Here is a 27120-nt window from a genome sequence, read left to right as displayed (position 1 = left end):
GTGAGGAATCCATTGATGTAGGTTTGTCGGGCATTCTGCGAAATGTTCCAGGTCGCCGTGGCTGGCTGGTTTGTTGAAGCTCAAAGAAGGATGCCTTAGGCCCAAGTGCAAAGATTAATGGCTGGTGAGGCCGTATTGAAGTCAATCCGCTCTTGTCAGATATTATGGCGATATGAGGTCAAGGGGACTTGGTGTGATGCAGTCGAAGACAAAGGGACGTTAGCAGTGAAACAAGCGTCCTGTAGTGGCTCGGCAGACACCGAGTCTTGACATGACCCGAGTGGCGGAGCCCACGATAGCTCCGACTTGGTTGACTCGTACCCAGCTCGTACCTCGTTCAAAATTTGGCGCCACTCAGGGGCTTAGTTCATAAAGCCAAGAAATGGACGTGCCGAGGTACACTAACTGGGGCTGAAAGTGGCATTCATTTCTAGTCAAACGGTGCTTTGTTTACTCATTAATGCCTACAACTGATCTTGGCCATGTCATCCACTGACCCCAGTATTCTCCCAGAAGCTCATCAGCCACATCCACCATGTTCCGCCCCCAACCTTCCATGAACCAGTAATCGTTTAAACCATGAAATAATACGCCGAGATATGCAAAGATTAGCAATGCGGGGGGCTGACGTTGTTGGAGCAGCTCAAAATACTCGTCTGGGCTAGAGTGCAGCCAGATAAACGGCCCAGACCAGACCTGATTATATCCCCATTCCGCCAAAACCTGTGGACTCAATGACTTGAACTGCTTCACGTAGGCATTGCATTTCCGGAGATGGTACAATGCGTTGTCGTAGACTTTTGCGTCGTGGCTCTGAGTCCATACCTCCTGAATACTGCGAAAGTGATGGTCTTCTGCAAATGGTTTGTCGTCTGGATCCAATTCACTCCAGTTACCGAGCCCAAGCAGTGGACTTAGAGGTCCAAGCCGCACTCGTTCATATACCGGCTTCAATACGGCCCCGACGCCGCGGATCATGGGGATCCACTCGGCTCCGAGGATCCGGGACTTGCGGCCGGCGGCAGGGCCATCGTAGAGCGGTCCGAGCATGCCAAAGACGTGGAGAATATTCATCGACGTGCATACGAATAAAGCATCGCTGTTTTCGTCGGTCATGTGAACTATGTTCTCCTGAAACCCTTGCAAGGCCATGTTGTGATGGTGGGCGGCGATCAAGAGAAGCCGTTCTCGCTCGGCACATTGCCTATATGCGAGATGCAAGGCTGCTATACCAAGGATACCGTGCATAACAAAGGCATGCCTGAATGCAATCTGGGGGAATATCTTCTGCCAATACTCGTCTCCACCAGAAGACTTGACAATGTCGAGGCTTGTTGACAGGGTGTAATGATGTAACAAGGCCATATCATCAAGGACAAAGGACGGTGACGATGGAAAGGGTGTCTGATCCCTCTCGGCGAGGTGGGGTACCGAAAGAGAAGACGTCAATGATGCCTCGCTATCCAAAGATCGGGCAGTAGGGTGGTCAGTAGCCGGTGTGGGACAGGGGGTGGCTTGCTGTGCAGACGGGTAGACGCATGGATGGTCATGTCGAACACATGCCGCACAAGCCGGTCTCTCTTCACCACACTGCATCATGAATTAGACCGTGTAACCAATCGAAGTGAGATGTGGCAAAGCGACACGCACCTTGATTCGTCGCCTCCGACACTCGAAGCATCCCGTTCTCGATTTCCTGTGTGGTCTTCGCTTGCCTGTCGTCGGCTGCTGCGTCGGTTCCATCGCCAATGAGGCCAGTCTTCAAACAAAGAGGGTGAGAGCGATGGGAAAGAACAAGAAGCTGAGCGGAAACCGAGTCTACAAGAGGGAACGAAATAAGAGAAACGAGCGAGACAAGAAGAACGAGATACGAGGGGAACGAAGAACGAGACACTCAACGCGCCAATCGTTGTCTAGAATGGACAGTTATGTAATGTAATGAGTGGGTAGGGCCGAGCTAAGTTTGCATTGTGGCTTGATTAGCTCCATCAATCCTCGTCATCATGCAGCATCTCGGTCCCTTACAGTCCCCTGCATATCAAGGGTCCCTGTGAGCTTGGAATACGTGTCAAAGAGGAGACGAGACACCAGCAGAAAAGCTTATCATACCCTAAAGGCAGTCGATTTCGAGCTTCACTAGGATGATCCTTATTGGGCTTATAAAGTTGCTTAAAGCTTTAAAGAGGAACCAGGCTTCATATATTCAGTGGAGCACCGTTGGCAATCATGGCAATTGTCTTGATCAAAAAGGGCGTCTTCCACGGTAATGGGGAGCATGGCTGTAAGAAAAGTAAGTAGTTAAATGCTCTGGACTAAGAAAGAGTCTCACGCATAGTCTTGGTTCTGATGGAATGGTCTAACCAAGTCTGTTCAAACGCAACGTTCATTATCTTCAGTTTGGTCTCTAGAATTTGACACACGTACTGGGCTCTGGTACGGGTGTTTCGGGTAGGTTATGATTCCCGTCTACCCGTCTTGTCAATTTTAGTTGTCACTGATCGGTCCTCTTTGGAAGCATTTGCAGCGACGATCGTCGCCATGTTGTTGGCAATTACTGTATCGGCCCCAAACATACACAACAAATGCGGAGGTAAACACATGTTGAAATCTCTCGAAACACAAAATTCTATCCCTTCTGTGTTGAACATACCAGGAGGGGAGGCGGATCGCGGAACTGATCGAGCATGGCCTTGAAAGCAAGATTCTGATAAACCATTCGATACACTAGGAAAGGCAGCTCCTTGATACCCACGATTCGTCATAAAATCACCCTTCTACTCTATCTCTATTCCCAGACTCCAAACAATGGCATTGAAAACTCCATAAAACCATGCTTCCGACTCAAAAGCGGGCGAGTATTACGCCTCCTCGGTCAAACGATGGTGACCTCCCACCGAGTCCATCTTATAACCATATGAATTGCCCATATTACCAAGAATAGCCGTGATCTCGGCCGGATGAATCCAGTTGAACAAGACCATGACAAGAAACATGAGAGCAGCATCAAAGATGTACAGATACGCCTCATGCCTCAACAGGTATCCGTTGAAACCTTGCAGATATTCGACAGCCCTGAAGACCGATCGCACCATAATCAGCATGCTACCGACGTACAACACCTTCATGTGCTTCTTCCAGGGAACCACATGCGAACGTCCTGTCGGGGACTGTCGCATCGATCGATCAAAGGACACAGCGATGACGATGAAAACGCCAAAGCAGATGAGCTGGACAAAGAGGCCGACAATAATGACCTTGGCGCCGTTTTCCAATGCCTCCAACGAGCCGGCGGCTTGATAGCCTCCACCTAGTCCTCCTTGTTAGTATCTTTTGAGGATTACTACCGGAAATGGGAAACACTCACCTCCAGCCTGAAGAAAGAAAGACAGAACGTCTCCAGTGACAAAGATCTTGGTCATCCACTTCTTTTGGATCAAAACATGTCCCTCACCCTCGGCCATGATGACAATCCTGCCAAGCTCCATATAGATGCTCGCAGCGAAAAGAGCAGGTGCCACGAGTAAGAGAATCGCCTGGATGATGTAGGGACCAAGAGTCCAGTTGGGACTCTCGTCGCCTGATTTGGCTCGAGCTGCGTATCCGATAACTTCAACTACAAGAGAATATTGGTTAGATTTCTCCAAATCTCCTGAAGAAGCACAAGCATTGCTTACGAATGCCTCCCATGGCTAGTGGAATCATGAACCAGCATCTTGCACGGAACAGTTGCCAGAAGTGAAACACTGAAGTGGCGAGAAACAGCAGGGCAAAGACGACACCACCAGCAACTGTCGGATCGTAGTGATAGAGCGAGAATGTTGCTCCAGCGTCGGCAGCTGGATCAGCTCTGTGCAAAAGAGGCATGGTTGATGCCGTCAAGCTGATGGTGGTTTAGAGATAAGAAACGGATAAGGTAGCTGTCCGACAGAAAGCAACGCTACGCTCTAGTGAAGGTTTAGAGAACAGAAAGAGAATAGCCAATCAGAAGAGCAGAAAGCAACGAAAGAAGGTCTATAAGCTAATAAAGCCAAAGAAATAAGACGAGAAAAATACGACCGGGGTGTTGAATGAGAGAATGGAGTGGTTGAGAAATGCCAAACCAAGGAAAGGACCACGGTAGCTATATACAATGCCACTCCCCTTCAAAAACGCCTTGCGGACCGAACCACCTGAATCAGCCTCAGTGTTTAATTATGGAATTGTTAGAGATTTCGCTGCTCGTTACCGCGCGCTTCAACGAGACTGGTCGGTGAGTCGTGCATACCTCGTTCTTCGTTTAGTTGCTGATAAGCCACTCGCAAACTCGGACGCTCCGACAGTGGTGGACCCTCGCTCAGCCTCGTATTTCGTTCTTGGTCCGAGATTCAGCATCGATCATCTCGCTTTGCCCATATGAGTCAAGAAAAAAAGCCTTAGCTTGCCACGACTTGGTCTGTTTCTGGGGTCGTCAACTTGCCGAATACCAGTATTTAGTCTTTGCACTCGAAGAAACTCCCCGAGTGTTCCATTCTTTCCCATCCGCGGCCCATTTTACTCCTTGAACTGTCAGTCTCTCGTTCACTTGGGCCCTTCACCACACTTGATCTCCACCGCCTTATTCCCGCCCTTCAACACATCCACCGGTTCACGACATGGCAGACGGAACGGACCCGGGTGCTGCCTTTGACTTTAAACTCTACCGATACACTCCTTCACTTCCTGCAGCTATCGCAAGTGTTGCAGTTTTTGCCGTGCTTACGGTTCTTCACACCTGGAGGCTGCTTAGAGCCCGAGCATTCTACTTCTCTGCGTTCACAATTGGTGGAGTTTGTGAGTGAACCAATTTGGACAGGCTGATGGAGAAATACTGACATCCATTCGAAGTCCAAACCATCGGTTACTGCGGTCGAATATGGAGTCATTATGATGCCCTCTCGATTGGCGGGTTCGTCATTCAAGCCATCCTGATCCTCGTCGCTCCCGCCCTCTACGCCGCCTCGATTTACATGATTTTGGGTCGCTTGATTCGCACCCTCCGAGCTGAACATCTGTCTCTGATCCCAGTGAACTGGGTTACACGGATCTTTGTCACTGGCGATGTCATTGCCTTCTCCCTCCAAGCAGGAGGTGGAGGCATCCAATCTGGTGGGACCTTGGACCTCTATAAGATTGGTGAAAAGATTATTATCGCCGGTCTTTTCTGCCAGATTTGCATCTTTGGCTTCTTCATAGTCACAGCTATGCTCTTCCACCGTCGAATTATACTCACACCGACGCGTGTGGCGGAGAGAGGTGATGTCCCTTGGAAGAGACATCTCTGGGTTCTCTACATCACCAGTCTCATTATCCTGATTCGAAGTGTTTTTCGCGTGATTGAGTATTTGCAGGGAAATAAGGGATATCTGATCACCCACGAGATCTTTCTTTACATCTTTGACACGATCCTTATGGCGGTTGTTATGGCTATTTTCTTGATCTGGTATGTCGAACAGCTCAGCCCGAAGGACAAGAGCAGTCGACGAAGCTCCGATGAGAGTGATGGTGATGTTGGCTTGGAGGCATTGGCCCCCGACAGAAGATAGACAAGCATGTCTTTGAGTTTGGGCAGTGGTGGATTTGTTTGAAGCGTCTGCTGTTCTTGAGATGTTGTGTGTTATACATAGAAGAAATCATTGCATGGGTGAAAGCGTTGAGCATTGTATATATTTGACTACACGTAAAGAGCTAAGGAGTCTAGAGCAAGTTAAGCATCTTCATATGAGAATAAAATGATCCAGTTGTCACTGATCGATCTCTGATATCGTGAGTATGGGTTTGTGAGAGTGTGGGATGAATATGACGGTCATATAGCATCCCGATAAATGACAGGTGTGAGAGCAATCTGATCAATTACTACTGCATAGAGCCATGCTCTGGGAGACAAGCTCTACAATCTCGAGATGCACTCGGCCGACCCGCTGACACGTAACGGCCTAGAGACAGATGCGCAGCATTCATGCCAAGCACTTACCGAGCGAAATACGTATACGAAGATGGAGGTGGCTCAGAGCTCTTGACGCGGCACCAAAAAAGGGATATTGACCGAAGCCAATTCACCAATTGACCGAGAGAAGTCGTTCGCAGGTCGGTTAAGGACCTTATGGATATGCACCATAAGAACCAGCCAGAGAAAGAAAGTGTCCAAATAAGACCCATGACTTAAACGACCAATCCCGAAAACACGACAATACTGGGTTCTCTCGTGTTTGCAAAGAAGGAAATCGGAGAAGAGAAGGATGAATATTATCTCCGGTATAATCAGATTAACCAAGCAATATAAGAATCGGTTGTTAATTCTAACCTTCAACTCTGCTCTACTTCAACTACCCGCAAGGGCCACGCAATCCAAGGTTTCCAGTACGCCCCAAGGACATCCTCCACAACCTTGACAATTGACTTTCCCCATCCCTCTAAGAACCAATAATTGTCCAACTCATGCAAAAGAGCGCCGAAGAAGGCAAACAGAACCAAGGCAGGCGGTTGCCTTTGTTGAAGAAGTGTAAAGTAAGCTTCGGGCGCAAAGTGAATGAACATGAGTGGTCCTGACCACGCCCTGTTCCATCCCCACTGGTCGATAACTTTTGGATCCATGGACGAGAACTGTTGTGAGTATAAATAGCACTTCCGTAGAGTTTGGAGAGTCGTTTCGTAGACCCCAGAACAGCTGGAGTCTGTCCATGCCTCCCGGCTTCTGCAAAAGTACTCATCGGCTGGGTCAGAGCTGTTCTTTTCAGGATCTAGCTCATCCCAATTTCCGAGGCTGATGATGGCGCTTAACCTCCCAACCTGCAAATGGGAATGGATGGGCTGAAGTACCGCTTCCAAACCACGAATCATGGGAATCCACTCAGCCCCAAGTATCCTGTCATTCCGTGAAGACGTTGTCAAGTAGGAGACGGTGTCTGGACTCTCTTGGAGCGGATTTGACAGGGCAAAGACGTACAGGACGTTGCATACTGATCCAACAAATAATGCTTCGCTGTTTTCTTCAGTGATGCATCCGACCGCTCTCTGAAAGCCATCCAGCGCCCTGCTGTGATAGTCGACTGCATCCATCCATCTGACCTTTCTCTCCCGAGGGTTTTGATGGGCAATATGCAAAGCAGCAAGACCCAACAGGGCGTGCAACACATATGGATGTTTGAATCCAATCTGGGGGAGTATGCCTTGCCAGATGTGTCGAGCTGGAGGACACCTGCAAATATCTTGGCTTGTGTATGTAATCCAGTGATGAAGGAGACGCAAGTCGATCAGAGAGAATGTGTCAGTGGTGACGTTGGCGAGACTGAAAAGCGGCGTAGTGGCTGGTGTTGAGGCCGATGGTGAAGACGAAGATCTGCCAAAGTACAGTGGGACATGGGAGTCCAATGCAGTTGTTGGCGGGCTAAGCAGACGTTGGGCATTGTCTGGGTACTCGCAGTGGACATTACGTCGCACACATGTCCGACAGCTCGGATGTTCCTCATCACACTCGAGACAATTTTTAGTCAACGTCATAATAGTCTTGTGTAGACAAACTCACCTTGACTCGACGTCTTCTGCAGTCTAGACATCCCTTTCTCGATTTTCTGTGAGGTTTCCGTGCAAGCCGCCGTCTTAACGAAGTCGCCAAGTCACCATCTGACATATTTGCAGAAGCTTCGGACCCAGTCGTCATTGTTAAGCAGGGATGGATGGGAACAGCGAGGATAAACGAGGTGAAGAAAGTTAAAGGACAAAAAAGCTCAAGTCCAACGGGGCGGATCGTATGCGATTAGAATTACGAACCGAAGGGGGAGCGAAGCTGTTCTCGATAAGGGAGCCAAGACTGTTGGTTTGTTGGTATCCTTTCAGTTGCGTATCTCGTTCCGCTGTTTCCAAGCTTATCCTTGGCGTTGTCGTTTAAGAAACACGAGGACTTCGTTTAGTCTCGTTCAGTCTCGTTCATCGTTCCTCACGCCGGAACACACGGTAATCTTGTTGGGGCCCACAATCTCACAACCTCACGTTTGAGCGCGCCTTTGACTGGCAATAATAACCCTCGCATGACTGGCTTCCCCCCATTGGAAAACCCATTTTTGTGTGAACTTGGTGATGTTTCCGAAAGAAGCCATCAGCGTTAACAACAAAGAGCATACTTATTTTCATGTGCCGGCATTGAACCCTAACTGAGAATACAATATCCTATAGGGAAACCCGCTTCACCGCATCCAAGCGGCCAGCCCACCTCAAGGGCATGAGTTATGGGACTTGAGTTGCGGTGACCCAAGGACCTTCTCTCACTGATTTCCAGTGGTGGGATAACATGTCCATGGTACATTGGCTCGACTCTTACCTACGAATTTCCGGCCACCTGAAACCAATAGTATGTCAACTTTTGCCATTCGGCTATATGAATCTGCTGCTAGAGTTAATAGCCGACTTGATATGTTGTTGCTGCTTAAATCTTGTCCTTAGAGTGAGAATATAGGGGCTAAGGTAGCTATACACTATACTATTCATCTGCCAAGCCACCTCGCATCCTACACCTACTCCCCTACAACTATGAATTTCGGCCTTTTCGTTAGTACGTTCACTGCACTCCTGACCTCCGCTGCGGCGAAGAAGGTCTCTGGTGCAGCTGAAGGTTTTGCTCAAGGTGCTACTGGAGGTGGCTCAGCAACTCCCTTCACCCCGAGGAACATCCAAGAGCTTGTCACTAACTTGACTGATAAATCGCCTCGTGTCATTGTTCTCGACAGGACCTACGACTTCATCGGTTCCGAGGGTACGGTGCCTGCAACGGGCTGCGCTCCATGGGGAATTGGAAAGGGCTGTCAACTGGCCATAAACAGCGCCAACTTTTGTGGCAGTCAGCCCGCTGCCCAGGTTACCTACGACAAGGCTGGAACAGCTATTATCAGGGTTGCTTCTGACAAGACCATTATTAGAGTTGGGAACAAGGATATCAGCAAGGGCAAGAGATTGCGTTTTGTCAACGTGAAGAACATTATCGTCCAGAACATCCGTAAGTCAGCACTCATACAAGACAGACGATCAGCTAACCACACTTCAGATGTCACTAACCTTAACCCTTAATACGTCTGGGGTGGTGATGCCTTTGCCTCTTCTGGTACCAGCAAGATTTGGGTCGATCATTGCAATGCTCGGATAGTTGCTGATCGTGTCAGACATCGCTTCTCGGACGCCAGCACTACGTCTTTGGTCGTGACAAGAGCACCGGCATCACTCTTTCAAACAACTTTATTGATGGCCGCACTTCGTGGTCAGCGGGATGCACTGGTTACCACTATTGGACCTTTGAGATGGTTGGCCAGGGCGATCAAATCACCCTCCAGAGTGAGTTTCTCTGATAGTCATGAATACTTGCTTACACATTCAGACAACTACATCATTCACACGAGCGGACGCGGAACTGCCCTTTCTGCCACCACCCTTCTCCACGCTGTCAACAACGTCTGGTCTGACGTCAAGGGCCACGCCATCGAGGGAGACACAGCCGGCAAGGGTCTCTTTGAGGGTAATATCTTCCTGAATGTCCAACAAGTCATCGTGCCCGACTTCAAGGGTCAACTCAACAGCTAGCTGCCCCGACACCGCCGCTGCAGAGGCTACCAAGTCGCATCTCGGTCGCGTGTGCCAGGGCAACATTTTCTCTGATTCAAGTGCCTTCAGCCGCAAGGACTCTGGATTCTTGTCTGAGTTCAAGGGATTGCCCATTATTTGTTCCACTCAGGCCAAGACCGCGCAGGCCAAGGTTTCTCAGAGCGTTGGGCTTTGGAAAGATCTAAGCCTGGAGGCTGAGCGGCATTATAGAGCCGGGCTTTATGGCCGTTATTCAAGCTGGTATTACCTGGTTGGTGTGCCCGTGTTAGAGTATCAGCATATGCTCTGTATAAATTTTCACTTTTACGATTTCTAGGTATATAGATTTATCTTTCCACCCCTTTTCGAAAGCCGTTGAATCTCAGAGCATAATATAAACATATACCCAAAATTGCGGGACGCGGCCTTCTGGCGCAGTACGTCCATCTATGTACCAATCTTGACTCTTTCGCATTTTACTACAGTTTTCGTATGAAATATGACCTCGTAAGCAACTTTAAAGGCTACATCATTGAGAACTACCCTTTCTTGGTCATGCATCCCTGCTATTCCCGCAATAAGAGAGGCCTGTCAAGAGAATCCTCTGCTGCAATATAAAAGTCGACAAACTTCATGACAACCTGTACAGTGACGCACACATATCCCAAGCCCTTGGCAACGGCCTTGACCTTGAGATCCTCAACTACCTCACCCACGCCGGCGAGCCACGCCTTGATCATGCCAAAGGTATCCTCCGCTATGTGTCGGGCAAGAAGGCTTGGGTCGCTCGACTCCGAGTCGTTGTTGACGATGACCTTGATCATGTATGAGGGGATAGACGTCATTACGACCCAAGTTGCCACTGCGGGCGCCGTCTCAGACCGCGGGGTGCTAGTCTTCCATGAGACAAATCGTGCAGTTGCGAGAGCGACTACGTTGGAGCAGTCGAGTCCCCAGACCTGTTTCAGAAGTCAGTATGCCAAATTATACTCGTAAAGCTGAAAGCCTAGGCCCTGGGGGCTATATAAGATAAAATTGCAAGGAGTATAACTCACGATGAATCTCATTCCCATGTCCTTCTGACCAGCAACGGGCCATCCAATGATCAACATAGCCACACCAACAAAGATCAGACCAGTGTCTATAGTCTCGGCGGCGAGACCTTGAATCTTGTTGGTCACCCAGCTGATCAACTGAAAGTCCACTTCAAGGTGGATGGCTGTGACCGCTATCGCAAACCCAACGATCTGAATCTGCGTGCGGGTGATGCCAAATTCCGAGTCATCGTCACCTAGGGTGCCATTCACGTAGGCTGCGAAAGTGGTCTTGTCCATGCCCTTCAAAGACGGGAGAGCTGTACCCTTGACCACCTTGTACACAACCGTCACAGGAATTGCCATAAGCAGAGAGAAGGCGTTGAAGACGGTAAAGTCCCTGCCACCGGCGATGGCTTTCCAGAGGGCAGTGAAGATGGGGAGCTCGATAGCTTGGTTGCATAGTTCCTGGAACTGAGTCAAGACCAAAGACAGGGCGTCGATGAGAAGATCCAGGACGTTCTGCGTCGTGTCAATCGCAGCGTTGATCAGGTCGAGCTTCAGTCTGTTGTACGCGTCGGTTGAGGTGGTGGTAGGGGTAAAGAGGTTGCTCACATCGCCTCCAATGGTGGTGATGTAGTGGTACAGGGTTTGAAAGATAGTTGACAGGTCATTCCAGAGATCCTGCAGAGTGGTGCCGTCCTCGAGAGTTGGCATGGTGGACATGAGATCCGCTGCGCCGTTGATATTGCCATTCTGAGCCATACCTCCATATGTAACTTGGTACGACACCCAGTTGTATGCGACGCTGTTCTTGGCCGCATCCATGTCGTTTGTTTCCTGTGGATCTTTGGTCTCGGTGCCAGCGGCGATATTCTCGGGGGCCTGTCGGTTGTTCACAGAGTCCTTCAACGTCTGCATGAACTGCTGCTCCTTGGCCTTCAAACCCGAGACTTGGTCCTGTGCATATCCGAGGCCAGCGTTGATAAAGGCCACGATGCTGTCAGAGGTGTCAAGGATGTCTCCCCATTGGAAGATGAAACCGACAAAGTCAATCAGCTTCTGCACTCCGACGGTGATCTTTTCAAAGACCCAGCTCATGGCCTTTCCAACGGCTTCAACGCCGTCGAGGATGAACTTGTACACCGTGCCGGCGATTTCTATCACCAAATTCAGAACATTCCCTAGTTCAAAACGTCAATGTGTGCTCAAGAGCATGAAGAAGCGACGATAACGTACCAATCTTCTGAAGGACCCAGCTTGTAGCCTGCTTGGCCTTTTCGAAGCACCAGGAAAAGAACCCCCAAGGGTCATACCAACTCGTCTCGCTCATTCTATCCAAGAATTCTTCAATCTCCCTTGGATGGTTTCTTCCAACCATTCCTGCGAGGATGGTCGGCCTCTCTCCTTTCGGATTGTAGACCTTGGGGCTGTTGTCAATCCTCTTCAGGGGCTGGCCCGGCCGCCCGAAAAATATCTGGGTCTTATTCAACTGGCTGATCATGGCCGCAGCTTGCTCTGCGTCCTGTTCGTTGACCGTCCCTGGTGCAATCAACGGATCTCCTGTCTGGGTTTTGGCATTCAAGAGGTCACCTGCATGTTGAATGAAGGCAAGCTTCGAGTTCAGCTTTCCGTTGGGATTCAAGACATCGTTCTGTATGGCCACGGGACTGCCCCCGGCAGCCTGAAACTGGTTTACCTGGAAGGTGAAGGATGCCATGTCTGCAGTGGAAACAATGACGCTGACCACACCAAACGCATCTGCCTGGTACCACTTGCCTTCAGTGTCGATGGTCGCGGAGGCGCCGTTGGCAAAGACTTCAACAGCACCCGAGCTCACAATGTGCAGCTGACAGCTCTGCACAGGCTGAGTCGGATCGTCGGAGGAAGTCTTGAACCGTAGGGTGAAGCTTGGCACATCCATGTTGTTGGCATCAGATGGTGCGTAGAATGGAACTGACTGCCAGATTCCGGTGTCCGAGGCGCACTGGAGCATGGATAGGTTTCCTGTTCCGTCGGCTGCAAGTAGGGTGTCGACCATGAGCGTCCCCTGGGCCTCTTTAGCAGCCAGGAGTGTGGATATCTGTGCCCCCTGTCCATCATCAAGCAGAGGGACTAGCTGCCCGCCCGTGATGGAAGCGAGCGGCGCCGTGTAGTAGTACACTGAGCTCGTAGCCGTTGTGTACCACATGGTGATGATGCCCTGAGACTGGGAGGCGAGAAGATTCTTCACCCCAAGGGCACCACTATCAGTGACAACAGGCGTGCCTACGCCTTGCCCAACGCAGTACTGGCGATAGGTGAACAGTGTGATGACATCTCCGCCCACCAGAAGCTCTGTGTATGTCGTTGTGGGGTTGACATAAGAGTCGATGGAAAGTGCCTCTGATAATTGTGAGTACTGCATATCCGAAATAACAAGCTACTGGGGACAAACCGTCGGGGCACGTCATCTCGGACACAAAGCCACTTCCCCCAAACGTGCAGAATTGAAGATGATTCCCATCGCTGGCAGTGTACAAGACAAAGGCTCCGTTGCCGAGGGGACATGTTCCAAAGGCAACGCTTAAGATGGAGATGGGATCCGTTGCCAGCCTCCACGAAGTATTGAGCGAGAAGTCAAACCCGCCCCCTTGCTTCGCTGACACGTTCAGATATCCCAGTTGGCTGGACTCGGTGAGGGATCCTGGTGGCGCCAGAGCCAGAAAGATCATGGGAAAGTTTGTGGTTCCGGCCGTCTGAGTAAAGTCGCTCTATAGCAGGTTAGCATACCTGAAGTTCACAGACAATTATTGGAAACTTCCCAAGAAGACATCGTACACTACTGGGTATGAGCCACCAGCAAACAAGACACTGCTTGGCTGGATCGTGAGAAGGTCGGCGGGCATGACACCCACGAGGATATACACGTTGCTGAGGTTGTTGCCAGCATCCGAGGCGATCACAATAGACAGTGTGCTGTCTAGGTTCTGCTGGACCCCGAATGCGAGAACATTTCCAGAGACCTTGCACAGAGCACCAAAGTCAATGCGAGAGGGGTTACCATCTTGGTTGATGATGAGGTTGAGGACTGAATCCTCGCCTAGAGCAAACACTGCGGGATTCGAGTCTTTGTCTAGGATGGCGACGAACTGCTTGCCGGCTGGGACAGGGTTAGCAGCCAGCAAGTTGGTCATGAACTCGGAGTCTTGAGTAATGGTGATCATGTTGACGGGTTTCGGTGATTGGGTTTGGGGGTAATGGTGTTTCTTGGATTGATGGTGACCTCGCGGAGCGGTCTCTTTTAAGCCTAGGGAATTTCCTTGATCTTCAACCGTGTGTCATGGAAAGAGGGAAGAGGAAACAAGAGACACGCAAGGGAAAAACCCCCGATTCCTTCACGAGCTGAATCTCCCACACATCGACAGCGGAATACTGATTCAGGAAGTCTTGCATCTGCGGCCACGCTCAACGCTGCTTCCAGCGGCGTGCAGCAGATATCGTCGCGATGTTTATGGCTAGTACCAATCAACTGAAAGCAAGGACACACGTGAACCCTCCAGATTCTGTGAATGCTGCCCGAAATTCATCGGCTGCAAGTCTCTAAGGTCTCATGACACAACATCAACGGATCGTCGACAGTGCTGCTGTGGCACATCGGCTAGGAGATATGGAGAGGGGAAAGTTTTGGCCCTGGTCTAGTTCTAAATACATCCTTGATCAACTCAAGCAGTTCGAAATAACCTTTCCACATGTTTAATCTGCACAGGCCGTGTGACAGACTGGTCAGTTCGAACATTCAACCCCAACCTTTGAAGCGAGCTTTCAAAGCCAAGGCCCTCATGAACATCAAGGCAGGCTTAATGAAACTAAATAATGAGCTAGAAGCAGAAGCACAAACAGAATCCCACCTGAATAATCAGATCCCCTCAAAAATAGCACTAGAACCGCTGCTGCTCCAGTGATCCACGTTAACGATACCTGTGCAACACATCTGTCTCACAACCCCCGCGTTCTTTTCTATTTTCTCCTGCCCGTTTCAGTTGAAAACTCCACTTTGGCCCTCCTCCCTCAAATTCTATCCGGGTATCAAGATTCCGGACCGGACCGGGCCGTGTTGTTGTTCCACGACATGTTGCACAACAGGGCGGGACAGACACGGTTGCTGCATCGAGATGCTCCGAGAAGGGTCTCGGAAATAGGCTATCTCTCTTGTAACACACACATCCTGAGAACCTGCATTGTGATCGGCTGATATACTGATCTACCCCGCCCTATGTATGCCACGTCCTTCATAGATGTGCGCTCTGCAGACGGCTTGAGGTCATGATTGCGTCTCTATATTGCCGCATTGATCTACAGGCATTATGGCTTGCATTCCCCGTGGGGGCCGGTCTACAGAGACTGTTAGTGCCAATTCAATGAAAGATCCTTATCCCTCGTCGTATGTTGCCCCGACTCCCCCACAGGACACGAAAGTCGGACAAGATGCATGATACGACGCGTGTGAGACAATACCTCTTGTAGGTGCAGTGACCGGCAAAGTCTTGTCTCGTATTGAGTAAGAGTCCTGCATCGGCTATCTGTAGTTGTAAATTATTACCCGTGGGCCCATGCGTGTAGATAGAGCTTCTTGATGCCTCATCCCTCTCGAGGTACGAAGAATGGGGGTATATAGACATGCCAACAGCCAACACCACCAACACTTACCTTCTTTTCTAACTCAGAGCTTGAGCAATACTTACATCTTAAACAATCATCTCTTGGCTACCAGACTTTTACTTCTAGTAAACACTCACAATGGCCCCTAACACTGACCCTTTCATCCAGAGCCTTGTCAACAAGACCTCGCCAAAGCCCTACAACCAGACCGTCATTTTGAGTCAGAAGACCATCAATGCGGCCTTTGCCAACATGTGGGCTCTAGCTGATCCAACTTCTCCCATGCGAAACATCACCCTGCAGACCAGGGACGGGGAGAAGCTCCAGGGCGAGCTCTTGGCTCCAACCATCATTGTCAACGTTGTCGACTTCACTTACATGCTCTATTTTCAATGGAACTTCAAGTCGGGGACCATGACTCTCTTCACCACTGACAACCCTAACGATCCTACGACCAAGACCTTCGACCTGACCAAGTGGGTCGTCGCATTTGGGACCGCGCTGAGTATGTCCTTCCGCCCTCCGCGCTGGTGCTTCTGATATTGAACCCGGTTGGCTGACCACATATCAAAGCCCATGATTCGATCCCTCCTACAGACCCAAGCTATGATGGCTACAAGGAGCGGATGGGGGTTCCCGCTGACAGCCAATTCTCTCTGGCCAAGCTCTACGTCAAGTCTCAAGGTATGTGGCAGTCTACCCAGGAGCCTGGTACACTCTAACTTCCTGAAGAGACGCCCGGATACTATCCCGAGGGTTCCTTCTTCAACGGTCTCGATTGGAGCAAGGAGTCTCCCGTAATTCAAGCTCACTTCGAAGAGCTTCGTTATGTCTGGATGGATCAGATGGCCAGTGGTGGACATACCCAGGTCGGAGTCATGCTGCAAACCGAGGATCCCAAGAGCGGTTAGTCACGCGGCGATTACTCTGCTTGAGATTTGTCTAACTCAGTTTCTCTCGCAGTGAACCCAACGGCCCCAACATTCCCACCAACCTCCATCGACTACGGCACATATCCATGGAAGGATCCTACGAACCCTCAAGCGCCCAACAACGACTCTGACTCGAATGCACTATGCTACTTGATCATGACCAACAATGCTAGGCCTCCTGTACCCCCATCCCTGCCGTACTCAGGCACCTGGGTCGACGCCGATGCCACGGAGACAGGACGAGGTGCCATCCTTTGCATGAACAATGCCCAGTTCTGGGAGGGCTGGCTACTCCCTCTGATCCAAGTAATCAACCGGGCTTCCCAAATCCAACCCACAACGCCGGTTCTTGAGCCGTACACCGATGGTGGTGCTACCGTTGGCTTGAGATATGTGCCGGGTACTTGTACCGCCCACCCAGACTCCGACGATACATACTACAATTTCACAAGGGGTAGTGATAATGTCAGTTGGACATGGACCGCAACCGACTCTCTATTGGCTACCAACAACGTCATGACGAGCGGCGGGAATGACTGGACCCTTGATCAAAACGGCATGTAATTCATCCGTGTGTCCAGCAATCGCTAACACAGGCTATAGCGACTGCCAACACGTCTTTGAAGTTCACCGCTGGTGGAAATGGTGGCATCTTCACCCTGACAGGCAACAACACAGTCGGCATGAAATGCAGCTCGTCCGGAGATTGGGACTCCAACTCAACGTAGGCTACCCAAACATAGAAACATTTGTTCTTACTGACATCACCCTGCAGCATGAGTTTTACTATGCAGTTCACCTTGGTCTATGTGGCCCAGCGGGTCGACGACGGCGGCGTTCAGATCCTACAGTCTGGAACAACTGAAGTGACCAAGGGCCCCGTCAAGACGTATCACTCGGACGGTGTCAAATGGACGCCGACTTTGGATGAATACGGGGCTACCTTGCAGACTTCTGCCGCAGCTGCCTTCCAGGCCCAGCTTGGACAGTACCAGGCAGCTCTTCTCGAGGGCCTCGCAGGGCAGCACAAGCTCTTCCTGCCCGGAGGAGGATCCTACCTCTGTAACCAGGTCATGTTCAACGCGGCTGGCGATCTGCTGACCAACCTAGCCTTCAATGGGTGAGATCACTTCCTTACTGGCTATCACTTGTTAATATCATGCTGACTTGGGACACAGGGCTGCACCGCCAGGGCAGAACGCGGAGATCCCATCCTACTTGCTCGACGCCCCTCCTCGCCAATACCCACAACCTTTCATCCCTACACCCTTGCAAGAAGTTCGCAGCCTGTTGATGAAGCCCGTGCGCGTGGGAGGTCGAAAGGGGCACTAGACGTTGCAATCCTCGCTCTGTGTAGGATAGATATATCCAGTAAACAATCAAATGGGTCGATGTTTATTTGAATCGCAATAAGATAGGATGCAACAAGTTATGACTTAACAAATCAAATCTCTCATCGTCGCTCAGGATCTGCCAGCGTATGGCAGAGTCCTTTTCTTGTCGAGAATATCCTGGAAAAACTGCTTGAACGTGGTTGGCTTGAACTCGGGATACAAATCCTTTGCCCAAATAAAACCCAAGTGTTTCACGCCTTCCGGGCTGTTGTCTCCGTCGATGAAGGATGAGTAGTAATGCTCAAGCCAGAATCGTCCGACTAAGGTTACATAGTCCGCTTGTCCACCTTCAGTCGCCGCCTGCAGTTGCTCGATAGTTGCATCCAACTGCTCAGCAGACCACCATCAAAATCGCATTAGTCTCTCGCTAACAATCTGGCCATGGGGTGCTTACGTATTTCCTTTCAGGATGCATTATCGGCGTTTTCGCCGCTTAGATCTCGCAGTTCCCAGGGATCTTTACCTACGGACATCTAAACCTAGAGCTAAATCTATTTTGTGTAGCATTCATCCAGTGTTGAAAAATATGTAGTATCGAGTAAAGCATGTAAAAATATTTAATACTTTGTCACCTGCTAGAAGCTACCGTTCGCTACGGCCCTGAATTCCTGCCATTGATGCCGAGAGACAGACGCTTCACACAATCCTCCACCATCAAGTCACACACAGGAAAGTCTCGCATTTCATACCGCTGACTTGACCCTACCAATTTTCTCTTCATTGGTATTTCTTTCCATGGCTGGGGGCCTTCGACTAAGAGATTTTCATGATTTGATGCATAATGTCCAGCGACTGCAGCTGCCAGCGACGATGCGAATTCAAGGCTCATACAACTTGAAAAGAATTCAGAATTCTGACTTGAAATCCACTTTTTCCGATATCTGTCTCGTCTTTCATAGCTTTTTCTGATTTGTAGGCATATTCATCACTTCACACCTGTGGTAACTATCTGATGGACACAACAGAGACGGGAGCCCAAAAAGTTATTAAAAAAGCCTGATACTGATTATCTACATCTTTTATTATGACTCTATGTGCTTTTTTTTTTAATTTTAAGGGTGATTTATACCTCAAAGCCAGGCAGAAGGGCACTCGTGTTTTCATGGCCATCATTTTATTCGAGTATGCCTTAGCAAGGATTTAAGACTAGGCCTAACAAAAGATGACGGAGCATAACTTAACCTATGCACGAGCAAATCAACCCACAAATAACAATCACATCAAGTTTAAAAATAACCCAATCTATGAAACACAAACTGGGCGCAATTCACAATCAATCAATCAATCATGTGGCTCAATGAGAGTGGCTGAGTTAACATATGTCGGCGTGGCCAGTCATTTTCAACCGTGCCTGATGAGTCACCTTGCCGAAAGTGGCTCCTGCATCACAGCCCACACACGCACACAAGCGATAAGCGATAAGCCTATAAAGACAACCTCAACCCACGCACATAGTTACGTTCCAATGGTCAACACCAACGTTGTTCAGAAGATCGCAGCGCTCTGTCACCGAAAATTCCATCCTTCCTCTACCTGGCTCAATCGCTTACGCTCGATTTTCACCATGACAGAGCTGACATTTGCGACTCCGCTTCCGCAATCAACACGCTCCGAGACGCTGGAGTGGCGGTTTCCAAAACCACATAGCCAATATGTCTTGACGGGCAAGTCTCGAGCAGCGTGGCATACCTCATTCGTCATTCCTCAGCTCAACCTTCTTCTCGATGCTGGCCTCTGCGTCAACAAGGCGCGACCAAAGCACATTTTTCTCACCCACGGCCATAGTGACCACACTCTTCTATCACCTGCCTTTGTCAAACGCGAGGATCCGCCTGATATTTATTGTCCGGTCGAGATGGTCAAGGTTCTCGACGACTTTCTCCTCGCCAGGACGATGCTTAATCTCGGTGGATTGATAACTGCCGAAGATGCCGACCAACTCGCAGACACCAGTGATGAAGGCAGCAACGACCCGGATCGAAATGGATGGCTCAACACTCATATTACACATGGCGTTCAACACGGCGATACTGTAAACTTGAGAAGAACGAAAAATGTGATTGCCACAGCCTTTGACTGCGACCACACAGTCCCGTGTGTAGGCTACGTCTTTTCCATGGTCACACATGGCCTCAAGCCAGAATTTACCTCTCGGAAAGGACCCGAACTCAAGGCACTACGCGAGTCCGGCGTGGAAATCACGGCTCCACGATCAACTCCGATATTTGCCTTTCTGGGTGATACCACAGCGGCAACCTTGGCTGCCGACCCCGTCTGGTTACAGGAGGGTATACCGGTGGTCATAACAGAGTGCAGTTTCTTGTACGAGGAGCACAAGCCACAGGCCGTCCGGACCAAGCACACAATATGGAGCGATTTAGAGCCAGTCATTCGAAAGTGGCCCAGGACAACATTTGTGCTCATGCATTTCAGTATGCGGTACACGGAGGAGGCCATAAGACAATTCTTCAAGGACATGGTGAATCCACCAGGGAATATCGTGGTCTGGATTGATGGAGAATCCGATACATGAGTATAGCTCGCTTTAAGGGGCCGACTATGTCCGTCCTAGGTTTTGATGGCATTTGGTCTCCCTTTCACGTACCGGTACGTTAGTTTCTAGACATTAGCGACTGAAAAGCAACGTGTTTCTTCATTTGTGGTGCTCTGCACTGCACCATTCTTCTACTCCTGGGTAAATTCCAGGCGACGTTGCCTAGCAGCGACCAATGCTGGTCAAAAACGTAGTAGACGATCCAGTAGAATCTGTTCACAATGTTCGCGTCTTCCGAAACCCCAGCTTCTTCCTCAACATAGACCCGACGAGAGTTCGTGTCCCCTTTGAACATTACCTCCTCACCACGAAAGAACACCTGACAATAACTCTCCAGCCAAAAGACGGCACAAGAGACTTTTTCCTTCTCTCCCAAGGACAGCTCCATGCCATTGCTTAGAGAAGCTAGGTTGACGCAAAGGGGAGGCAAATCTTCTCTATTCATATGTTTGTAGTAGTTCCAAGCTTGTGGCGCATATTGAGATGCGATCCACTCGGCTTCAGTGATGATGGTTGAAAGCGCGTAAAGGTGCCCGAGTCTTGCTAGGAAAAATTGTTCTGTGTCTGTCTCAGAGCGAGCAAGGTAGGAGGTGGCGATTGGTTTTACCTTTTTTTCTGCTTCTTTCCTGTGCAAAGTATTAATTCCCTCCTTTTGTTTGGCATGACGGATTCGAGCTGCTCGGCGCGCTACAGCAGGAATCGAGCCGAAGGTGGCACGGATTCCCTTGACCCGTGACTTCAGTATGGATCGTATGTCGGCAAAGAAACGCCGCGAGGCATCGGGAGAGGCATTCATGAGACTGTTAAGATCGATCGGCGAATCGCAATGGGTCATGAGCAGAACCCAAAGCTCAGGCGGAAAACTGAGGATGGTCGTCATCGTGTTGCCCGTAAGTGGAAGTGAGCTTTGGGTGGATAGAGGGAAGATTTAAAACACACAAAGAATTGAGTCCCGCAAGTTTTCAGAAGGAGTAGAGCCCTTTTAATGTGAACACCCATAAGAAATAAGTCGTGACGAGAAGAAAGAGCAAAAGAGTTTTCGTTACATAGAGTTAAAGCGCCTTATTAAAGCGGCGGAGCCTCGTAATTATATAGGTTTGTCATCAAACTCTAACAAATGTTATTTCCACGGGTGTTGACGTTACTGAAACGGCTCAGGATCCTGAAAGCTGTCCGGTTGGATCTTGAAAACAGCGTATTGTATTTAGCCGTGAATGGATGGCAAATCCGACCAAGGCGACAAGCGTTTTTATATTTGGGACGTAACCAGAGAAATACCAAGTAAGCTGCCATGGGCTGCAAGAGAAGGCAAGGTTAAAATTATGCAAAATTTTCCTGCAAAGCAAACTCAAGCCATGCAAACCCAGAGTCTCAGCAAGGGGGCTGCAGAAACTCGCTCGGGCGTGCTATCAAGCTTATCAGGCCGATGCGATCTAATCTTATCAGTCAGATCTTATCTTGGTAGGTGGGTTCTTATCTTATCGGCTCTCTGATCTCGCTTATATTTGCCTACCCTAAACACTGCCCGGAGACACTCACAGACTTCGACCTACGAGCACTGAGCTCTCAAGAACTCCATGCCCAATGAGGTGCCAGGTTCACTAGATGGCACCCCTTGTCGCTGGCAGCCAACCACTGCGAGCCTGTGCGCCAAGATCGACCCCTAGCAGTGATTAGAGTTAACAGGGTTCGACACAGTGTAGCTGACCGCAAACCGAGGACCCCTGACAGGAGCAGAGGTACCTCGCGGCGAACTCCGTTCTGGTCGCCAGCCGCTCTTTGGCAGCGCTCGGCCGGAGGCGTGTGCGCCACTCTTCCTCCTCTCCAGCCTCATGGGCTGAGTTGCCTGCGCACCGCTGTCTCGCGTCCTCCATTACGCGCATCTGTTTCTTTGGTCTCCTTCAGACTGAGCAATCCCCCCCCCTTTCCTATCTCCTGCTCTGAAAATTGCTCTTTGTCAGGTAAGGTCACCATTGTGGCTTCTGCCCTGAAAATAGAGTTGCCCTGGTGCATGGCCAACGGCTTTTCTTCTTCAGATATGAGTTTGCACCTTAAAGAGGAACGGGATTTTTCTCTTTCTTTTTAATTAAAAATCCATTTTTCTTTATTTTATTTTTATATAATTTATCTATAATCTTTATTATATATTTTAAAGCACTTACTTAACACTGCGGCAACAGCACCATCGTTCTTTGATGTATCATTATCATTACCTCGCCCTGGCATTCTCTATTTGCAAGCACGCCCTTTCATGTTTGTCCTTCTCTACTAAGACGCTCGTATGCTAAGACACACATTAACGATATCACAACTGAAACCACTAGGCCTGCTTTTAACTGGCTCAATGAGTGAAGAGAGACAAAGTAAGGTTAAATAGCTACGTGGAAGCGAAGTAAATATATTTGTCATATGATTCATCAATTCGTGATCCACCTCCTTTCTCATGACCATCGGGCAAGTCTGCAGTCCTCCTGCGATGCCTCTAATCACTCGACTTGGGAGCCTCCTTTTCAGATGGCTTCCGGCCCCAGACCACCTTCTGGCGGTAGAACGCATGCGACTTGCCTGCCCGCATCTCGCGGCGGAGATGAGAGATGTACACCTGGATCTCTTCCTTGCTCCAGCCCAAAGTGTGAGCCATGAAGAGAACGAAGCCCTCAGTGTCGGTCTCGAGTCCATACTGAGTGAACCGTCCCATCTCCTTGAGTCTGGGGTCCTTTGGCCATCCACCGACAGGACACTGGTAAATATTGTAAGCCCGGTATTTACCACCGTATAGAGCCTTCTTTGAGAGAAAGGCCGTTTGGGGCAAAGACTTACCTTGAACTCAAATTCGTGGATATCAACGAAGCCCGCCTTTTCCGTCTCCTTCTTCTGAGTATCGTCCTCTACGACAGTAAAAGTCGCGCCAAGCTTTTTACCTCCTTCGACAAAGAACTTGCCCCATTGTCCCATTGCAGAATCATCTTTGACAGTATCGTCATCACTCGTGATCGCGGAGGAAGTCTCGTAACTCTCGACCCAACCCCCGGGCTTACAGCAGCGAAAGGACTCGCTGAAAAGAGCGCCCCAGTCTTTGATGCTACCAACCAGCCATCTAATGTGGATATAATCAATCGAGTCGGGCTTGAATGTCCACTCGCGGGTGCAGTCTTCAATCTCACTGCCATCTTCTGGTTAGTCTTGAGTTGACTACGGGATTAAGCATGGGTGATACGAACAATTGTAGGTTTGGAGGAACCCAACCTGGCTGGATGGGAGACAGGTCTGTTCCTACAACACGTGCGTTGGGATACTCGTCGGCGAAGTCACTACGAGTGTCAGCGAGCGAGCTTTTGCATGGTGTTTGCTATGGGAAAGCATACATGGCCCAGATGCCTGTGTCGTTGATTCGAGTCAGTATTGAGTACACTAGGACTGAGTATTGGGCATTCTTTACCTGTTCCAGTGCCAATATCGACAACGAACTGAGGTGTTAGCCAACAAAGCGATATAACACCTAGGAGCCGCCTACCTCAAGCTTCTCTTTATCTAGTGGCGCCAAATGAAGTTTTTCTCCAATGCCGAGAGTCAGAGTGTGATGGCTTAGAGGGTCTCAGTAAACATCATCCAGGTGACAGTAGTGGTAAGCATACTTGATGTCCATCACCTCGTTCTGAGTTTCATCATTTGCACCCCTAGCAAAATGTCATTAGATATTATTGGACAAGAAGGGTATGCGAGGACGTACCAATACTGGGCATTGCCCTGCTCACTGTGATAAGATCGCCCATGAATAGTTCTATATTGGAGGATACTGGAGCTGATGGAAGCAGTTGATGATTCAGCGCCATCGCCAAGGGCAGAATCGGCATCCGTGTCATCGGTTTGTCCCTGCTGTAACCATAAGCAAGGCACGACACATTGTGGCTTGGGGTGGTGAGACAACCTGCTGTGCCCAGTGCTGGGGAGGGAGGATGCCACCGGGTGGGGAATCTGCGGGCGTATCTTGACACATGTTGGGAGGGCGGTAGATGGACCAGCGACTGGATCGGGGAGCCAACGGGTATGGAGCAGACTGGAGTAAATGATGTCGACGTTGTCCTGGTAATTACGAGCGATTTATCAAGGACAGAGTGTGAGCGGGGTAGTGAAGTGGCTGCAGGGATGCAGGAACAATAGAAGTCCGACGAGGCTTCACCCTGGTTAAGAGGATCACGGGGGTAGATTGACAACAAGAGTTGTTGAACCACGTACGATTCTTCAAATAGTTGGTATGTTCTTGAGCCCTGATCCTAAGGTTTGAGTGTCTTTAAAATATACTCTGCATTCTCCGCGACGAAGACGTTGCCCAGTGTTGTTGTCTTCCCAAGTTTGCATTGTCGAGCCAAGAAGCGGGGGTCGGTGGCCATCTCGGTATCGGGTTGGACAAGTTCCGTGAGTGCCAAGAATATCATGAAGGTAACAAAGCAACAGCTGCCTTGCGATCTGGCAACGCAGCTTTTGAGATTGGCAGTCTGGCGGAAGGATTCGGCCGACATTACAACAATTCATGATAGATCGCAGTCAGTAATGAATTCAAGATAAGCTCATGATAAGTTTATATTACATGTATAACGAGTTTATAAAAAGTGTATAATGAGTTAGTGGTGAGAAAGAGGGTATCAAGGAAACAAAGAAACCATAGCAAGGGGCGGAATTGACCTAAGCAATGATTTGGCTGGCGATGTGTATTAAACTAGAACAATTTCTTTTCTCAAAGGCTTGAAATGCTCGGCCGAAAACTTGGTCTTGTTATCCGCGTATCTCAATAGAACCCGGCCAAGCCGCTGGTACTCCCCATTTTCCCCGTATCCGAGAATCAAGCAGTACAAGGTTCCGCATGGCCGCTGCCCAGATTTTGCCAAGATAAGAACGCTGACAGAGAACTCTCCATCTTCTTGCTGCGTCATGCCCGTTGACCTCTGCAGCGTCACGCGGCTATCATTGACGAGGCGTTCGCGTAGCGGACAGTCTAGTATTATGTGTTCAACCTCGAGTGCTGGTTTCACCTCCTCCCAAGTAAACATTTCGGGTTTTTTCTCCTGAAAGCGAATAGTGTAGTGTATGTGCGGGCCACAAAGGGTTATGGTTCCTCGAGAGATAGCTCCAAACTGATTTTCCTGGTACACAAGTGTCGTTGTTGCATCTACGGCCTCGCAAAGAATGTGCTTTAGAGGTAGCGGAAACTCCACACCCCTTCTATAGAAGCTAAGTGAGGCCCAGGAGAAACTTGGGGCGATATAGCGCTCAGAGTACCGACCCAGTTCACTAGCTGCATACCAATTCAACTGTTGCACGAGAGTGCGCCGCCAAAGTCCAGCAACATATGGCGTCTTTCCGTCGACTGTGGGGAACCTGGGGGTCATTTTCCTTGCCAAACTGGACAGTGAAACCAGTTTGTCTGTGTCTTTGGTGAAGAGCCGGTGGGAAAACTCCTCGACTAAGCTCTCCCAGGATCGTTCGTCAAGACTTGTAGGATTCGAAACCTGCCAAAGACCACGGTAGGCCTGGCTAGGCTGCCGACCACATGTGCACGCGCTTCCCGCATTGCACTTCCACTGGATATCATCCTTTGTAAATTTGATGTATCTAGATGAGAGCACTTCCTCTTGAAATGTCCACCCACGGGTATCGAGGGAGTCATGAGGGTGGCCCACCGATTTGTCCTTATGGAATCCAGACGTGCAAACGGGGCCCACAGTTAGTTGAAAAGACCACTCAAGCGATGCTCGAAGCTGGCCATGACGCCGTTCGACATCTAAGAAGCCGCTGTGACAAGAAGTCGATGAGGCGGCGATGATGGTTACTTTGGACATGGAGTACACAGTGGCCATTTTCTTGGCCTCAACTTCCCAGTCCTGCAATGAGTCTTGAATGATGCAGAGCGAATCAATCCACATGTATTCAATCTGCAGCTCTTTGCACACCCACAAGGCTTGCTGAATAGTAATAGGTAGGTCTGAGATATTTATCCCGGAGCGAAGGACCTGCATGGTGGACATCGTTGCCTTGTATGGTGGCTTCGACTGCAACTCAGCCGCTGTGCCCCAGCAGTAGCTGAGGGCGGCAAATTGCCCCGGCATGACATTAGTGTTGAAGTCGAGGAGAATTACAGATTGATTGCGGATCTGTGAGACTCGGGCGGGCCATTGTGTTTTGTCATCTAATGTCAGGGGCTCGCAATTATGTGCTGGATTGGAGAGGCAGTTGTTGAGCTGGTTTCTGATAAAGGAGACACCTTCTCCTGGTAGATTGAACTGAGTGGTTGCATCAATAGGCTGCATAATAGGTTCTGCCATCAACAGATAAGTTAGCGAAAGGATTTGCGATACTAAGGTCTCAAATTGCTCGGCAGCCTCGATGCGTACATACCATCCTCGATTGATATCACACAGCCGAGTTCGGGCTTGACGTCGGCCATCGAGATCATCTCGACGGAGGATCGGCTTACAAGTTCAAACTCGACAGTTTCTTCACTGTGATTGAATGAGCAATTGCTACGAAAGGTGTGACAACATACTTTTCGTTTTCAGATTGGACATCGGACCAGATCCCTGCCCAAACTGCAGCCTCACACAGCACACCACAAAAGCTGCAACCTTTATCTCTGCGTTCTCGGATGTCGTCAGGGAATTCTTCGATATAACCACTGGGTTCTAGCTTGAATAGTAGCCTGCGACATCGTGAGCAGAGATTCCATTCTTTTAGTAGTGCCCATGTTGCCTGACTCCGTGGTGGAAATCGGGCCTCCTCTAAAGCGGCGACACTGCTAGCGGCATATGTCAAAACATCAGAGTCTATAGCTTCCAAGTGTGACATGGCTTGTGGAGAAGAGGAAGCTTATTCTCAGCAGATTAAACGTATGATGAATAGGTAAGATGAGGTATGAAGGGTCTGAAGACGACTGCGGGGAATGTTGTTAAGCCAAGGCTGACCAGCAGGGAAAACATTAATCCATGTTT

At 49.6% G+C, this 27120-nt stretch overlaps 10 protein-coding genes across 10 annotated transcripts; 4 read left to right on the top strand and 6 right to left on the bottom strand.

Annotated features, from left to right (window-relative positions):
* Nucleotides 1–450: 450 nt before the first annotated feature.
* Nucleotides 451–1743, bottom strand: NECHADRAFT_44868 (uncharacterized protein; the record flags this gene model as incomplete). The annotated part of the gene is made up of 2 exons (XM_003040719.1): nucleotides 451–1590; nucleotides 1651–1743. 2 exons carry the CDS (start codon nucleotides 1741–1743, stop codon nucleotides 451–453), a joined length of 1233 nt encoding a protein of 410 aa, XP_003040765.1.
* Nucleotides 1744–2858: 1115 nt separating this feature from the next.
* Nucleotides 2859–3864, bottom strand: NECHADRAFT_44812 (uncharacterized protein; the record flags this gene model as incomplete). The annotated part of the gene is made up of 3 exons (XM_003040718.1): nucleotides 2859–3307; nucleotides 3365–3613; nucleotides 3675–3864. The coding sequence occupies 3 exons, from the start codon at nucleotides 3862–3864 to the stop codon at nucleotides 2859–2861; spliced, it is 888 nt and encodes a 295-aa protein (XP_003040764.1).
* Nucleotides 3865–4631: 767 nt separating this feature from the next.
* Nucleotides 4632–5561, top strand: NECHADRAFT_82430 (uncharacterized protein; the record flags this gene model as incomplete). Its single annotated transcript, XM_003040750.1, has 2 exons — nucleotides 4632–4809; nucleotides 4864–5561. 2 exons carry the CDS (start codon nucleotides 4632–4634, stop codon nucleotides 5559–5561), a joined length of 876 nt encoding a protein of 291 aa, XP_003040796.1.
* A 760-nt stretch (nucleotides 5562–6321) lies between these two features.
* Nucleotides 6322–7645, bottom strand: NECHADRAFT_44810 (uncharacterized protein; the record flags this gene model as incomplete). The annotated part of the gene is made up of 2 exons (XM_003040717.1): nucleotides 6322–7488; nucleotides 7541–7645. 2 exons carry the CDS (start codon nucleotides 7643–7645, stop codon nucleotides 6322–6324), a joined length of 1272 nt encoding a protein of 423 aa, XP_003040763.1.
* Nucleotides 7646–8302: 657 nt separating this feature from the next.
* On the top strand, nucleotides 8303–9927 carry NECHADRAFT_82428 (uncharacterized protein; the record flags this gene model as incomplete). Its single annotated transcript, XM_003040749.1, has 6 exons — nucleotides 8303–8362; nucleotides 8455–9004; nucleotides 9268–9336; nucleotides 9380–9565; nucleotides 9606–9857; nucleotides 9920–9927. The coding sequence occupies 6 exons, from the start codon at nucleotides 8303–8305 to the stop codon at nucleotides 9925–9927; spliced, it is 1125 nt and encodes a 374-aa protein (XP_003040795.1).
* Nucleotides 9928–10553: 626 nt separating this feature from the next.
* Nucleotides 10554–13822, bottom strand: NECHADRAFT_44876 (uncharacterized protein; the record flags this gene model as incomplete). The annotated part of the gene is made up of 5 exons (XM_003040716.1): nucleotides 10554–11800; nucleotides 11856–11986; nucleotides 12110–13001; nucleotides 13054–13369; nucleotides 13430–13822. 5 exons carry the CDS (start codon nucleotides 13820–13822, stop codon nucleotides 10554–10556), a joined length of 2979 nt encoding a protein of 992 aa, XP_003040762.1.
* Nucleotides 13823–15395: 1573 nt separating this feature from the next.
* On the top strand, nucleotides 15396–17521 carry NECHADRAFT_82426 (uncharacterized protein; the record flags this gene model as incomplete). The annotated part of the gene is made up of 7 exons (XM_003040748.1): nucleotides 15396–15762; nucleotides 15831–15941; nucleotides 15990–16163; nucleotides 16221–16654; nucleotides 16771–16913; nucleotides 16965–17309; nucleotides 17368–17521. The coding sequence occupies 7 exons, from the start codon at nucleotides 15396–15398 to the stop codon at nucleotides 17519–17521; spliced, it is 1728 nt and encodes a 575-aa protein (XP_003040794.1).
* Nucleotides 17522–19147: 1626 nt separating this feature from the next.
* On the top strand, nucleotides 19148–20116 carry NECHADRAFT_94874 (uncharacterized protein; the record flags this gene model as incomplete). Its single annotated transcript, XM_003040747.1, has 1 exon — nucleotides 19148–20116. One exon carries the CDS (start codon nucleotides 19148–19150, stop codon nucleotides 20114–20116), a length of 969 nt encoding a protein of 322 aa, XP_003040793.1.
* A 2503-nt stretch (nucleotides 20117–22619) lies between these two features.
* NECHADRAFT_44771 (uncharacterized protein) lies at nucleotides 22620–24007 on the bottom strand (the record flags this gene model as incomplete). Its single annotated transcript, XM_003040715.1, has 8 exons — nucleotides 22620–22877; nucleotides 22958–23300; nucleotides 23359–23448; nucleotides 23503–23515; nucleotides 23577–23604; nucleotides 23652–23721; nucleotides 23773–23814; nucleotides 23868–24007. Coding segments are annotated over 8 exons (984 nt in total), but the record flags the coding sequence as incomplete, so codon positions are not given.
* Nucleotides 24008–24849: 842 nt separating this feature from the next.
* NECHADRAFT_82423 (uncharacterized protein) lies at nucleotides 24850–26977 on the bottom strand (the record flags this gene model as incomplete). Its single annotated transcript, XM_003040714.1, has 3 exons — nucleotides 24850–26450; nucleotides 26531–26634; nucleotides 26679–26977. 3 exons carry the CDS (start codon nucleotides 26975–26977, stop codon nucleotides 24850–24852), a joined length of 2004 nt encoding a protein of 667 aa, XP_003040760.1.
* Nucleotides 26978–27120: the final 143 nt, after the last annotated feature.

This window comes from Fusarium vanettenii (genome assembly GCF_000151355.1).
Source record: "Fusarium vanettenii 77-13-4 chromosome 7 genomic scaffold NECHAsca_58_chr7_9_0, whole genome shotgun sequence".
NCBI lineage: Eukaryota > Fungi > Ascomycota > Sordariomycetes > Hypocreales > Nectriaceae > Fusarium > Fusarium vanettenii.
This window is presented reverse-complemented; position numbering and strand designations above follow the sequence as displayed.